The sequence below is a fragment of the Oryza sativa genome, chromosome 1, assembly GCF_034140825.1.
Source record: "Oryza sativa Japonica Group chromosome 1, ASM3414082v1".
In the NCBI taxonomy this organism is placed as follows: Eukaryota; Viridiplantae; Streptophyta; class Magnoliopsida; order Poales; family Poaceae; genus Oryza; species Oryza sativa.
In genome coordinates, this window is record NC_089035.1 from 4,453,070 (window position 1) to 4,469,043 (window position 15,974).

Consider the following 15,974-nt stretch of genomic DNA (forward strand, 5'->3'; position numbering starts at 1 on the left):
CGAGAAGGTTTGTTGTTCGATTGAAGGGGAGTAATACAACATAGGAGTAGCATTTTTGTGGCACTAATTTCAACAAATGGATTTTCGTCCTAGATTTGACACGGGTGTTTGCATTTACGGCTAATTATTCTTTCAGTGGTAGGCGACGTACCCGCCGACAGCGAGGCGCCTGTGGTGACTTCGTCAATCTCAAAATATGCCGGTCCAGTCTTCCGGAGGTGCTCATAGGGATAGGGTGTGCGTGTGTACGTTCGTAGGGGTGAGTGTGTGCACGTTATGAGCGCCTGCGTTTGTACTGTGTTTCTCAAAAAAAAAAAGAATCAGAACTAGAAATGTTTATATCATGATACAAATTTTAAACTCTAGAAATATCTACACTTCAGAAATGGAAGGACTAATACATTTCATAAGGTATTCACACATTTGTTCTAAGTACTAAAAAGATGTATCAATGTTTTATTATTTTTTAGATTTCGACTTGAGTCATGTTCAGAATAATACTCCCTTCGTCCTAGGTTGAGTTTCGTATATAAAAGTTAATTTATTTTAAAATGAAAGTAGTATGTTTTCATGAAGAAATATCATGTCTGAGTGAAAGAACCAAGGTTTAAATTCATGTATAGAAAATTGTTTATTTGAAGACGGAGAGAATACGTTTTCTTGAAGACGTATCATGTCCGAGCGAAAGGAACAGGCCGTGCATGTCACGATGAGAGATGGATGGCGCAAGCTTGCTGATGTCGTAACAGATCGGCGCTGTGACTTTGTCAACCCGTTTGTTGAACTGAATAAGCAGACGAATTGCACAATGCACATGTCACATGCTTATGCTCCCACAGAGAAGGCACGCAGATTGCTAAAATGCAGCCTTGTAAAATACTACAAGTCTTCAAGAGTCAAGACCATCTTTCGTTTACTTCACTTTGTTGGGACACTAGACTTGGTCGGATCAGGATTTATGACTCGGGTCATGTCTTTGCCTATGCATTTCCCATACCCATAGCTTTCAGGTTCCAACCAAACGGCTTTTAGTTGATCTAATAAGTTCTCCCTTTTTCTCTTTTCCGTCAGGCATCAGCTATATAAACAGAGATCCAACGTAAGTGCTAGGAGGACTCGAGTCTCCTCTATCCCTTTGGATCACCATTGATAAAATGAGAGGGACGGAAGAATAAGGAGAGAAGGAAGAGTAGGGGGTTGAAGGAGATGAGTCCCCTTTAATCATATTCTATATCTGCCTAACTGAGGGCATGTTCTAAAGTGCGATAGATGATGAATGATGAGTCGGTGACTGAAAACTTAGTTTATGGCAACTATTTAGAGTACAAACGCTTCAATTCAATACTAGAAAACTACCACCTTCAGTAGTTTGACTATTCAATATCCATCTTATTAAAAATTTAGTATAAATATGAAAAAGTATATGTCATACCTAAAATATTTTTAATAATAAAATAAGTCACAACAAAGTAAACAATACTTTTAGGATCAAATGTCAACCACGTCAAATATTTTAATCGGAGGAGTAAAAACTTTATTTAGAAAAAATATTGCTCCCTCCATCCAAAAATATGAGCATTTCTATTCGTTTTCGTGGTAAGGAAGTATATGGAATTGAGTGATGTGAGATTGTGGTTGGTTGAAAAGAGAAAGTAGGTGTAGGGACTAAAAGAAGTTAATTATAATTAATTGTGATAAGAGGATAGATAAAAAAATAATTACTACATTTTAAGATAAATTAAACTCTAGAAATAGATACATTATCGGGATGGAGGGAACAGTGTTTAGAAGCGGCTGTGTTTGGAGTAGCCGATTGGAAGAAAATCGGTAATTTTTCGTGCACGCATTCCTGAACTGTTAAAAGGTACATCGTTTTGCCAAAAAAAGAAGTAAACTATAAGAAAGTTGTTTTAAAATAAAACCGTATTAATCATATGCATGTAACTCAACTTGTTTTACATATCCTCTCAATCCTCTATTTTCCCGTCCTTCCAAACACATTCTTAGGGCCTATTTTTTTGGAAGAAAAATCAAATGATCTGGATTTCCTAAGGATTAACTCCTATAAGTATAAGTATCATTCGGTTCATAGGAATGTAGGTACGGAAAAACCAAAGGAACATTTTCTTTCCTAAAAGTTGCAGAGAGAAGAGAAAACATAGGAAATTTTCCATCCATCCAAGTCTCTTGAAAATTCCTATGGATTGAAGTGTGTAAGCATTCTTATTCTTTCAATTATTTCTATTCTATTGGTGGAATTTCTCCCAAAGGACATTCTCTTGTGACTACATGTGGGCTCACAGCCCAGTCATAGCCCCATAGGTTGTCCACGAGGCCCATTGGATGATAGCTGGATTGAGAGCCGTCGGATCGAATCCAACGGATCAGATTGAGTCCAGGAAGAGAGACACGCGGGTTTGCACGGGCGAGCTCGCCGTCTCTCTCGCCGCCACCGTCGCCTGCTTCGCTCGCGAGAGAGGAGCCATGGCTGGAGCCTCGCCGTCGGCGCGCGCCGAGGTGGTCGTCCCGCCGGAATGGGCGGCGGCTACCGCCACCGCCGCCGCCGCCTCCTCCGAGCCCGCGCCACCGGTCGTCGTCGTCTGCGGGCCCAAGAACGCCGGCAAGTCCACCTTCTCCCGCCTCCTCCTCAACTCGCTGCTCCCCAGGTAAAAACCCCACTCTACCCCCCAAAGCCCTAGCTCTGCTTCGTCGGCGAGGAGCTTTGTTCGCTGACTTGGAGTGGTGCTCCGCTCCGGTGAGTGTTTGTAGGTATGGGAGGGTGGGGTATCTGGACACGGATGTCGGGCAGCCGGAGTTCTCGCCGCCGGGATGCCTCTCGTTCCACGTCGTCGACGAAGCTCTCACAGGTGACGAGATGAGATGGCATCTGTGTGCGGGGATTTGAGTGTTAAACTGGAGATGTTTCTCTTGAGTGATTGGTTAATTGGGTGGTTTGAGTTTCTCACAGACGTGTTGTTGGCTTTTGTGCAGATTTGCTCAACCCAACTCTGCGTGAGTGTGAAAGGTGCGTGATTTTCCCCCTTTTGTGACTGTATGAATTGCGAAGTTTGCTGTTCCTTGCGGAGTGGTCATACCGCTTGATTGCTTCGGTTTAGTAATCTTCCCTTATTGTGTTCTTGTTTTGAGCCGAACAACATTATTATTCCTATTCAATGCTGCAATAAGTTCAAGAAGTTACTTAGTGAAACCATTTGCTATTTTCCTTGCTAGGCAGTTTTTTAGACTGTGGATGTAAAGTTCTTCCTTGGGTATTTCGAAACTATTATGTTCAGACAACTTTTTACCTAACGCCAGTGTTTCTTTTCTTTAAAAAAAATCCACCAGGTGTTGCTTCTTCGGTGATATTTCTTCAAAGCGAGATCCAGAAACATATCTGAATTGTCTATTTCATTTGTATGACTATTTTGTTGAAAAATATCGATCTGGTGCCAGTGAACCTCTACCTTTAATTGTCAACACTCCTGGATGGGTGAAAGGTATATATTATGAATTGGTCTTTTATGACAGGATGCCACACGTTTTTTTTTAGTTTGTTCACTAGGCCCTCCTTTATTTGTTTTACATAGGTGCTGGTTTTGATATGCTGGTAGAGATGCTAAGGTATATCTGCCCCACAATTGTTGTTCAGATACGCATCTCTGCGCAGAGCAAGAATCTCCCTGATGGAATGTTTTGGTTAGATTGTGGGCAAACAGGACCAAACATGATCAATATTGATGCTCCATTTCATGATGCTTTGAATAGATCGTGAGTAACATTTCATTTGTCTCAGTTTGAAGTTCAAGTTGATGTCAAAAGATATTTCCAATCGATTAGTTGAAGCACAGTGAAATAGCCTCCTTAATACTTTGATGAATATTTTTATCCATTGTATGCTTGTAGGTTAGAGCATAAACTGTGTGTCTTGTATGACTTGATTGCTACTGAAACTTGAATTTGCAAACAGTAATGAAATTATCATCCAAAGCATTCAGGAATCTACGAGTTCTCTTCTGTGTGGAATGGGGAAAAATAGTACCACAATTAGCGCCTCTTTTCTGCCTATTAATCTCTTCTCCATGCAATAAGAGATTAGGGATCCATCTACCTGAATTGATAATGAAAGAATGCTTCAAGTTCTTTTTGTTAAAATGTGCATACGTTGGTAATTATGATAGTGCATTTCAAATCATCTGAAGCTATTAACTAAATTATATGCTATTTGCTTGGTGCAAAAATAGCAATGAACGTTCTTTTCCTGCAGTGCTCTAATTTCACACTACTCTGATGTACCCGTTTCAAGTACCACACCTGCTGCAATTGTCGAATTAATACTTGCAGTCATGTATTCTACACATAGTAGCAGCAACTGCTTTAATGCATGGCAATTGGCAAGTACTAATGTTGTTTATGTATTTACTAGGTTGTTAATCCAGAAAGATTCTTATGGAATGCGTGAGCGCCGGCTTATAGAGTACTTCAAGCAATGTTTTCCAAGTGACATATCACTGACAACAAATAAGGAGCTTGCCTATGGCCTAACTTCACTTCCACCCTATGAAGTATCAATTTCAGATGTTATGGTTATACATCTTCATTGCCAGGTCTTTTGGCTCCACAATTCTTTTTTTTTTCTTTCGAATTATAAGCTGAGGTTGGAATTATGTATGTGAGATCTCAAATCTAGGTCTTTGTATGCCCTGAATGGTAACAAGAATCCACTCACGCTTATTATTTTGTCCCTGTTCAGGTACCTCCTAGTGAGGTATGGCATAGTCTAAATGCTACCATAGTTGGTTTGGCCATTAGCTGTGGCACGATCGAGGCAGGCCGTTCAATCCCTTGGTGTGCTGGTCTTGGTACTTCCTCGCTCTTCTCACATGCATATTCTCATTACTATGCATATTCTATGATTTTTCAGCAACCTAGTCATGTTTCATTACACCCATGATCAATTAGTGTAGATATTGCAAATTATTACGACAATGGCATCCAGCCCTTATATTGAACTTGGTCACTTGTCTGAACTTTCTTATCCAGGTATTATCAGAGGCATCGATGTGCAAAGAGGCATTTTATATGTAATAACTCCTGTTCCTCTAGAGCATCTTCAAAGAGTTGATCTCTTGCTTCAGGGACTCATTGAGATCCCAAAGTCTCTTCTGCAGGTGACATTTCCGTTTTCTTCCATGTCCCCTGCTTGGTTTAACGAGTGTAGAATCCATCCGTAGTATCCATGCACAGAGATTCAGTAGGACAACCCTTGGTTCCAATATATAAGCTTGTCCAGATGCATAGCCAGAAATGCTTACATTTTGGAATGGAGTACATGTGTAGTCGCATTTGGAAATGTTGCTTGATACTCAATTTTCTCCTTGGCCCTAACTTTGTTCTGCTGCATCTGAAACGCCTCATGTTTGTAACGAGAGAGAAGCAAATTTGCTTCCCCATTACTAATTAATTTGCCTGCGCAGGTCCGAGGATGCGTCTCACCATACATGCCAACGAATGTGCTGCACAGGATTTCGGAGAGGGACATAAACACCTGAGTTGACGTCGAACGCCCTTCTCCTTTGCCACCACCGTTCGGGGAGATGATCCTGAACCTGTTCAGAACAGAGCAGAGCAGTTCTGACCCACAGATGGAGACTTGTAACCTGTGCAGTACTGCCATGCTTGTTTGTAGCCCTTGCTGGTGGAAACGATGATATATCATTATCTGCAATTCGTTGGAGACATCGGAAAATCAAAATTTTGACCTTTTCTTGTCCTCTGCAAAAATTGACCGTCAAAATTTAGTAATGTCAAATATTGGCGCATGTTAGATTACCAAAATTTCGTAGTGTTGGAATGTGTAGGTGTAGCCTTATCAAATGTTCACATAGGGTTGGGTTGGTTTGAGATCTAAATTGACCTTTTCAATTTTTGGCAATGCCAAAATTTAGCAAGTTGTGGCATGACTAATTTTGGGAAGGCAATGTTGTGTTTGGATTGAAGTTAAAATAAGTTAACTATTGAAATGGCCTAAGAAAAGGCCTATTTTCTTAGGCATGTTAAGATTTGGCTTCAAACTAAATAGACAATAAATACTATTGAAATTGACAAATATTGGTAAGCCGTATTTAGACCTCAAACCAAACCAGCCCATAGTTCTTACTCCCTCCGTCCCAAAATAAGTGTAGTTTTGTACTATTCATGTTCAACGTTTGACCGTTCGTCTTATTTGAAAATTTTTTAAAATTTTTTTATGATTAGTATTTTTATTGCTATTAGATGATAAAACATGAATAGTACTTTATGTGTGACTAAATATTTTCAAATTTTTCACAATTTTTTCAAATAAGACGGACTGTTAAACGTTGGGCACGGATATCCACGGCTGCACTTATTTTGGAACGGAGGTAGTATTTGGTTCGGTTGCCTTAACAAAATTATCAAAATTTGATAGTGCCAAAAGGTATTTAGACCAACAGGACATCTGCATCTTCGGTACCAAACATCAAAGGAACAATCACACTGCTTATGCATACAGACCATGGCAAAACGATCTCACACGTACTACTAGTCTACTGCCCGCTCCACCCCAGCTCACTCAAGAACATTTGCATATCCACAAACGCAGATCCAAAAATACAGAATAACTTGCCTGTTCGTTTAATCTCTCGGCCCAAAAACTCGGAACTCGGCTTAGAACGAGGATTTAAGGGAAATTTGAAGGGATTAAACGAACAACGCATAATTTGCAGGCGAGACAAGAGATTTCAAAAGATGCAGAGTATATTTATTCAGATAAGCAGCAGAACATCCCCATTTCCATTACCAAACATCAAACCATCCATCATCATCACATCGCATACGGCATACAGACCACCATGTCCTCACATTCTCACGTAGCAAACGATAAAGATGAACACTCTACTCATACTACTAGTCACAACTCACTCAACTCAAGCTTCGATTCTTTGATCCACGCAGCGACGCAGATGCAGAGAGATGCGGAATCTCATCACGCGACCTTGACCTCGATGGTCTTGGGCTTCTTGGGCTCCGGCGGCGGGAGCTTCTCGACGGTGACGGTGAGCACGCCGTCCTGGCACACGGCGGAGATCTTGTCGACGTCGGCGTTGTCGGGGAGCACGAACTTGCGCATGAACTTGCCCATCCGCCGCTCCATCCGCAGGTACTTGCACGACTCCTCCTTCTCCTCCTCCCCGCCGCCGCGCCGCCGCTCCCCGCTGATCACCAGCAGCCTCTCCTCCTCCACCTGCACCTTGATGTCGGAGGACTTGAGCCCAGGCATGTCCACCACGAACGCGTACGCCCCGGGCAGATCCTTCACGTCGGCGGGGGTCGCCGCCATGGCGCGGGCGTCGCGCACGTACGCACGCGTCGGGCCACCGGTCGCGCCCTGCTTCCCGGCGGCGCCGCCCTCGCCGTCGGGGATGTCGAGCAGGTGCTGCAGCGCCGTCATCAGCGGCGTCTCCAGCCCGAACATGGCGCTCTCCATCTCTCGATCGCCTCTTCTTCTTCTTCTTCTTCTTCTTCTTCTACCTCGGATCGCGCTGGGGTTTGTGGCTTCTCGATCTTGTCGCTTGATTGCTCGGTGGGAGGAGGGGTTTAAATAGGGGTGACGTGGGGGTGGAGTCTGGAAGGGAGTGGAAGGTTCGGAAAGGTGGTGGAATGGGCGCGGCGAGGCGGGGGCGGAAGGGCGTTTGCGACGAGAAAGATCTAGAGAGGTGGATATTTTCGGAGCGAGGGGGGAGCGGGTTTGGGTGGGGGGGCCGTACGGTTGGTTCGAGTGGGACCCACTTGTCATAGGGTGGTGTTTGACAGGTTTCCTCCTTTATTATTTTTCTTTTTTCCTTTGAGAGGTTTGCCTTGTTCGCTCCTTTTCTGCTGCGATCTCTGGATTCTGGAAGCTTCTCAAGTCTTCGGCTTACATTTTCTTTGAGTGGAGCGAAGGTGCTACACTTATACCCCGGTTTAACTTTTCGACTAGAAAATCAGCGCGCCAAAAGGCGCGCTGTTAATTTATATCCTGTACATGTAACAGGAAAACGGTATAATTTTACATGAGTTAGTTTATTTTCAATAAAAGTTTAATTTTCCAAAATGATCTTTTAATGGATTTTAGTATTTTCTTTAAAAATGATGAGATGGATCAAAGTAGATTAGTAATTTATATTTGTCATTAATTTGGATGTGTTGTTTCACTCTGACAAATGATTTTATATATGCTACTTCCTCCGTCCCAAAAATATAACAACTTATAGCATTTATAATTTGTCCCAAAATATAACAACTTCTCCACCAACATTCTCTTCTCAACCAATCATAACCCTTCACTATTTAATTTTTCTACCTACCTTCACTTCTTCTCCAATCACAATACTCCCCCATTTAATCATACCAACTTTCTTAGGGTGTGTTTAGGTGGTGGAGAAGTTGGGAAGTTGAAAGAAATTTGGTAGTTTGGAGAAAAAATTGGTAGTTTATGTGTGTAGAAAAGTTTTCGATGTGATGTGATGAAAAGTTGGGAATGTGGGTGGAACTAAACACGGCCTTAATAACTGTGTCGAACTCTAAAAATGCTTATATTCTAATACATGAGGATTAGGGAGAAAAAACAATCTAATAGTTTTATTCTTAAAATTGCAGCGAATTTATAAAACCTGAAAGTTTTGCAAATAAATCCACAAAATTTATAGTATTAGTGGAAAATGATTTTAAGAAAAAATATGAGGCTTATAATGTTTGATCGAATCGTTTATATTATTTCTATCAATTAATTTTTCTATTTTTTAGGAGTATTTTATAGACATACGTGATATCGATGTAGTAAGATATACTTGCTTCCATTCAATGTACGTGATATCATACTCCTAATAATTTCACAAAACTATTTGTGTTTCTTTCTTTTTTAACTCTTTTCTTCTTCGTATGCCTGCTCCTGCACGTGTGATACTGTGATTAGCCGCTGGCAAGGCCTGAGCATGCGTGAGTGCCTAGCTAGATGCCAGCCCGTGCGTGCACCGATAGCACTTCGACCTTTACCTTTTCTTTCAAGCGGTGCGTCCTATGGATTTATCTAGAACTAGCAGGGATCCCGCGGCGTTGCCGCGGACGCCAAAAAGCAAACATCAATAAAAATATCTATCACAACAATTACTCAAACATTAAAAGAAATCTATCACATTAATCTCAATTTCAGGTGATGGAATATTGAATTGATTACATGGTGTATGAATAGATACTATGGAAAATATTGGTATATGAAGATATTTATTGGTGTAACTTTTATTGATGTCAGCTTAAATCAATCATAGGTATATGAGCACATGGTACAATTTGATAGCCAAAAGTAAGATAGACCAAACCTTCTATACAGGCAACGTTGCCACTAGCAGCTTCATTGATTCAGTCACCAATTTCTTTCTTCCAAACCAAAGTGGCTGGGCAGAATCACAGACAACCCCTAATAAGATACAAAACAAAACCAAATGTATTCTAATGTTACCAATAGACTGATTTGCTAAAACTGTAAGTTTGTAATCCAAGGGAGTAAGACCATGGGCATATCTGTGGTGACGCAAGATGAAAACATATCATATTAACGTAAACCAACCTCTTTCTTTGCCACCTAAGAAGTTAGAGCAATGCAGGTACCTTCGTTGAACCTGTAGAAAACAAAAGAAAAAACAAAAATCATTTAGAAGTGAATGTTCAGTACATGCCAAAACAGCGCGAGACTTTTTTGTGTTACGTATTGCATAGATATAACTCAGAAAATGGTGGTAATGAACTGCTAGGAAAAAAACAACTCTATTTTATATGTTATGTCACACTTCTCACTTGCTACCTCCGTCCCTAAAAGATGAAAGCAACTTGTAGGTTGATCACTAATGCATCTGGAGATGGTCCAGTTTCACATAATGATGTGTGACATTTTTATCTGTAAAGAGAGACAAAAATCACTTGCAAATAAGAATGGTAAATCACATGTATCAGAAGCCAACAGGCCAGGGGAAGAATTAATTTCTTGCTAAGGAAAAAACAATACATACAGTCGTAAACAATATTAACTTAAACTGAAAATCAATAAAATTTGTAATAACATATTATCAATATAATTGCCCGATATAAGCAGGGATCAACTTTGAATTAACCCGTACAACCACTGCACTTAATTCCAAATAGCACCTGTATATAAACAAATATGACAATCTAGTTTGATCCATTAAGGGATATCCAAACAACCTATAAGCAGCAACCCGTACAATGCGTGTTCCATATCCAAACTGATTGATTTGCACCATGGAACGGTTGCAAGCCAGATAACGGTCAATTCATTCCTGAAGATCATATACTGAAAGCTGAAATGTTCTGAAAATGAAAACCATGCAAAAGAAGGATGGACATCGATCAGATATCGTATGCATGAGAATGTATAGAAGCAAAGAATTTCAGAGATAATATTTTTACCATGTTTGTTGGGAACAGCTATATATTGGTTGGTTGGTATTAAAATAGGCAACAACTTGTGCATGCACTGTAAAGCAATCTGAAAGTACAATAAGCAGTCACAGTCTCACAGAGACAAATCTGTAATGCTACTGATTAGAGAAGCAGGGAAAGCTGTAGCAAATTAAAAGATCGAAGCATAGATTTGGCATCGCAGATCGATGAATGAGAATAAACATATGTTTTGGACGAAAACTGATTGGTACCTTGGTTGGGTGGTCAATGCTCATCAACTGAATGCATGTCTAATAGGTGTAACTGCTGCAACAATAATCAGTGGCGAAGCCAAGATTTAGAGATGGAGGGTGCCATCTACGAGACATGGCAACTCACTTAAGGTTTAGTGAACAGTGATTTTGTAGCGTTGATGTATGATCGGTAACTCGATATCATACATATTATAGCGATTAGCTACAAGAGAGAACAAGAACCCATATATCATGATTTGCCAATTTAAAATTCAGTAATATTTTTAATATATGGATGATTGAACAGTTTGTTTCATTAATTGGAGTCTTGCAATCACTTCTAAAATGATAAATCATTTAGCTAAGTCATTTCATAAGTCCTATATATATATAGCTAGGCAGTTGTCCTGTCCTATATAGTTAGTCTCATCTGCAACTAATGATATAATTAATAGCTAGATTATAAGTGCTAATCATCCTTGGGAGAAGAGAGGGGAGGGGAGGTCACATAGAGGTTAGGGGGGTGTTGGCCCTCCCTGGCCCCTACGGTGGCTTCGCCACTGACAATAATCAAACAGCTTGAGCAAGTAATCATCAGAACAGGGGAAAGGGAATAGACACTACACGGAAGAAAACATATAGAAAAACACATACCGCTAAATCTTGGTCAGAACCACCGGTGGTCCAAATCCTCTTTTCAAGGCCTAGAAGTATTGCAGCCGTCATGGCTCGATGTAGCATCCTCCCGAGCCTGGCCGATAGGGAGATCTGGGATGCAACGGCCTCCTTGGTGGAGATAATACAAGCACAGGGGCATAGGCATGGTCGCCTGGGTAGCGCGCCTGAGCAGGTCGGCCTTGTGCACTGCAGGCGAAGGTGCCGTGGTGTGAGGAGGGACGCACTGGGGGCGATTCAATCAAAGCAGCGCTCCCGTGAGCTGGAGATCCAAGCAAAACAACCAGAGAAGTCGCCGAGGGGCTTACAGAGCGATTCGAGGCCGAGAAAACCCTAGAGGGAGAGGGTGAGACGGGGTGCCGCGCGGGGGTGGAAAGACGGTGGTGGTCTCCGGGGAGAAGCGACGGCGGCCGTGGATGGCCTCGCCGGGAAGCGACGACGGCGAGCAACGGGAGCTGCGTGGCCGAGCTCGAGACAAAAGGGGAACGGCGGCGGCGTCGTAGGTGACGACGCGGTCAAGACTCGAGAGAATGGGGAATCGGCAGGTTCGTGGCTGGTCCTCCTCTTCCTGTCGTGAGTGACTGGGTGGTGGGCTCAATCGGCCTGGCCCGATACGATGCAAGCGCGTGGCTGGGCAGGAGATCGGACGGTGCTGATTGTTGGGGCGACGTGGCCGCGTGGGCGAATGAATAGTGAACAGTACCGACGTGAGGTTTATAGGATTTTATATGACTAGGGGTGAACGTTGGATAGAAGGGAATGTGCTAGTGCTGTTCTGAACCTCTTGCGCATACATTAACATGTTTTATCTAATCTAATAAACATGATTAAATTTAGCGTTTGCTTTTACAGTAGTAGAAATATGAAATTGAACAATGGTTAGTCTGAGGAATCATAAGCCTATGATCTAGCTGGAGTCTTCTCCGGTTTAAGCTACCAATTGAAACATATTAATTGATGCCTGATAAACATATCAATTGATGAACAATGCTGGAGTTCTATCTCATAAATCAACAAACAGAAAAGCAACTTAATTGAATCACTTGCACCAATCTATAACTTCCATGTATACATGAATAAACATGCATCATTGGTATACGTGAGCAGGGATAAACATGCGGATTGTATAGGAACTGCAAGAAATTTTACCATATGTGCAAAAACAGGGAAGGTAAGAGATAGAGTAACTAAGCAAACCGTATTATGTCCTAGCAGTGGTGGTCAGCTTGCACCAATGGGCAAACCTAGTCTTTGAGGTAGGTTAAGCCTAGGAGGAGGGAAATGTTGGTTGGTAAGCTTACTTCCACTCCCTCGCTATGCACAAAACAGATTGACATAATGTACCACTAAGCATAAATGAGGCAAAGCATCACCATTGTACGTAGTGAGTGGCCCACTGAGGAAACATCCAATTAGTGCATATATCGACAAATATTTAAAGAAAAAACAACTAAAAAATGTTTCTAGTTTTACCTGTCCTTCAAATTCTTCAGAGGTTGTCTCACAGTGCGTACTGATGAATTGTAAACCAACCAGGTAAAACTGAAAATAAGCAAGGAAACAAATCAATCATAGTAAGTAAGTGAATGGTAAAGCTCCTTGACTTTTAACAATCTAAAAATAAATAAATCTTGAGTGTAAGGTGAGACAGTGGACAGGAAGAAAAGGCAAGGCAATCTAGGAATTGTTGAAGAATGCCAAGACATGATTATCATTTTGTATCAGCAACCATGACATGTACAATCCAACAAAATGTCTGACAATAATTCATATTGGCAAAATATAAATTACAGCATATTGCCAAATATATTTCTGCCCATAAACAGCCAGATCAAGTGTTAGATAAAAAAGTGAACTTTGAAACTGATATGTTTGAATCAAAGTAGATATATATCAAGCAGTTGAATAGGTCAGTGGGTCTGATAGCAAAGAGAAACAATAGCATCTAGCTATCCTCATTCATATGTAACACCGTGAATAACTGACCATGCATCTCAGTTTTTTTTATCATCTCAGATTTTTGTCAGTTGGTAATAACTGAGCATGTATTGTTTTTTAAATGGAAGTTGCATGTAGCATAGTCATTTCTGAACGTAAGCTTAACAGAACCAATAGGTATCCTATAATGCTATACATGAGTAAACATACTGTAGTAACTGGTTTTTAGAGAAAACTACTGGCATATGGACAAGACTGGCAAGTGATGGATCCGCACCTGTAAATCTTTCAGTCAAAGAAGCAACGTCTTCCAGACTGGCATCACTTGCCAATGAAACCTGAGACCAACAGAAGATATTAAAAATGAAAATACATCACCAACAATGAGGTTGTTAAGACACCAATAATCTAAGGAGTTCACAGCTGGCAAAACCCGTGATTAAAAATATCAACAGAAGACAAAATGGCAAATGAGAGCTCACCTCTCTAGAGTGAACCTCCAGAATTTCCAAACACTCATGCCATCCAGGAAAATCACATAAGACAAATCTTCCAGGCCACAAGAGTGCAACATCAATTGATTGTGGCTTACTGCACATAAGGAAGAAGAAACCATTAAAAAATAAAGGAAAACAAACAAGCTATTTTAGTTCCAATCTTATTCTCACCAGTAAAAATTCAGTCTTCATAGCATTTCATTCCATGCTAACTATTTCTTGACGATTTGCGACTGGTCATTGCAGTCCATTTAAAATTGTTTGGCATGCTGCACCAACTACATCTTCTTATGCTTTGAGAGCTAACCTTGTTGCAGCAAATACAAATACTCCAGTCAAGCTTTCTACACCATCTAGGATATTTATATACACATCAAGTCATAAGCCACAATACAACATTTGTCTGAATTACAACAATTCAACACAACCAACCATTGTCTGAGTATAGGTCATACCGTTCAGACAAATGCTGGGTGGTAGCACAAATGTTGGGGAAGGATGCCTTGGATCCCTTCATACGAAGCAACTGGGTGGAACTCTCGAAGCAATTGAAGAACTCGCAGAGCATCTCGTAGCTGACCAAGTAAACCACCCACAAACACCAACTGAAAGTTAGCAGCAGTAAAAATTAGCATCTCAATAGATCAAATTTAATGGTGGGTATGGAGACTATATTCACTAAAGGAGCGAGATCTGCAATTAGGTATCAGAATAATTGTCTGAAACTAAGAAAAATTGCAGAATTCAATTGAACCAGATCCAAATGGTGGAGCCTGGACCTTTACCTCTCCGGCAGCTTGGCCTTGCGCTTGACGGGGCTCCGGACGGATGTGGGACCAACATCGAGCTGCCGTTCCACGGCCTCGAGCTCGTCCTCATCTGGCGCCAGCGACGCCGCCCCCCTCTCCGACCACTGCCGCAGCTCGAGCGCCGCCCGCCGGACCCCCCTTGACAGAGAACACCACGCCGCCGCTGCTGCCATGCGCCTTCCGCACCGCCGCCGACGGCTGCTCCGGCCTATCCGGCGTCCAGATGTGCCCTGCCGCCGCTGCAACCTTCCGCGTCGGCTTCTCCGGCGTCAAGAACTGGTCGGCCAACGCAGCCGCCGCCTTCCCCATCTTCTGTGGGGTGGCGATACCGGCCGCCGTCTTGGCCCTCTTCGATGGCGGCGGCGGCGACTGTTACCAAGTGCATTACATGTATTCCCTTTTTGTTACCATGAGCCCTAAGCCGCCTAATCGCCGGCGTCCACCGATCCGGAAATGAAGAGGATGGAGAGGGAGAGGGAGAGGGAGAGGGAGAGAGGGGCGGCTGCCGGCTCCCCCTCGCCTCAGAGGGGCCGGATCTGCCGGCGAGGAGGCCGGAGTCACCGGATCCGGCGGTCCCGGCCTCCTCGTTGGCGTATGCGGCGGAGGGAGCGAGAGTATGGCGACGGCAGTGGCCCGCGTGCCGGGCGGCGGCTAGCACGGCAGCAGAGAGTGCGAGGAGGAGGTCGTCACCTGCAGGAAGAAGAGAATGAGGGGGGCGGCCATTGCTTGGGCAGGAGAGAGAGCGGAGCGAGAGGAGGAGAGGAGGAAGACGAATGGTGGCGGCTAGGGTTTGGGGAAGGGGGTTAGGGTTTTTTCTATTTTACGAAAACGCCCCTCATCTTATACTTTTCAGAGCGCGGTACGATTTTCCGATTTTTCTCTTCTTCGTATAGAATATTTTTGTTTACAGAGGTCCTGTAAGTAAGAACGCATAACGTTAAAACTAAGGGATAGGGACCTGTAACAAATTATCAAGTAAATGAAGGGCTTTTTTGCAAAATGGCCAGCGATGACGCGGAGGCAGGAGCTCTCGCGAAATCCCTACTCCTTCCAGCGCGCGCTGACGTGTCGCGCCCCGGCCGCGTCCACGCCAGCGCAAAACGCTGAGGAGCGAGCAGCCGGGGGTCACTTTTAATACTTTAGACTAGGGGCGAGAGCGCGCTTCGCGCGCTGCTCTTGTGGAGCTGGAAGTTTTTTTCATCATTTAAATGTATAGGAATATAGATAGTGTAGTGTATTTTAAAGAGAAAATCCCTTATATACCCCTGAAATTTTTCCTAATCCCTTCTATACCCCTGAATTTTGCTTACTTCCTTATATACCCCCAAAATTTGATTTTGATCCCT

General features: G+C 42.6%; 2 protein-coding genes and 1 pseudogene across 3 annotated transcripts; 1 reads left to right on the plus strand and 2 right to left on the minus strand.

Annotated features, from left to right (window-relative positions):
- The first annotated feature begins 2,436 nt into the window (after positions 1 to 2,436).
- On the plus strand, positions 2,437 to 5,781 carry LOC4325340 (polynucleotide 5'-hydroxyl-kinase NOL9). The gene is made up of 9 exons (XM_015755602.3): positions 2,437 to 2,666; positions 2,770 to 2,867; positions 2,992 to 3,025; positions 3,346 to 3,497; positions 3,588 to 3,768; positions 4,424 to 4,604; positions 4,751 to 4,859; positions 5,041 to 5,168; positions 5,475 to 5,781. The coding sequence occupies exons 1-9, from the start codon at positions 2,485 to 2,487 to the stop codon at positions 5,547 to 5,549; spliced, it is 1,140 nt and encodes a 379-aa protein (XP_015611088.1). The 5' UTR covers positions 2,437 to 2,484; the 3' UTR covers positions 5,550 to 5,781.
- A 976-nt stretch (positions 5,782 to 6,757) lies between these two features.
- Positions 6,758 to 7,590, minus strand: LOC4325342 (18.0 kDa class II heat shock protein-like). The gene has a single exon (NM_001406238.1). The coding sequence runs from the start codon at positions 7,505 to 7,507 to the stop codon at positions 7,007 to 7,009; it is 501 nt and encodes a 166-aa protein (NP_001393167.1). The 5' UTR covers positions 7,508 to 7,590; the 3' UTR covers positions 6,758 to 7,006.
- A 1,681-nt stretch (positions 7,591 to 9,271) lies between these two features.
- LOC125224585 (CDT1 - peroxisome biogenesis protein pseudogene) lies at positions 9,272 to 15,406 on the minus strand (annotated as a pseudogene). The gene is made up of 10 exons (NR_176033.1): positions 14,605 to 15,406; positions 14,275 to 14,394; positions 13,991 to 14,172; positions 13,805 to 13,913; positions 13,600 to 13,660; positions 10,483 to 12,926; positions 10,258 to 10,383; positions 9,853 to 9,952; positions 9,626 to 9,677; positions 9,272 to 9,475 (listed from the first exon to the last, which is right to left on the minus strand). The product of NR_176033.1 is annotated as a CDT1 - peroxisome biogenesis protein pseudogene (transcript).
- Positions 15,407 to 15,974: the final 568 nt, after the last annotated feature.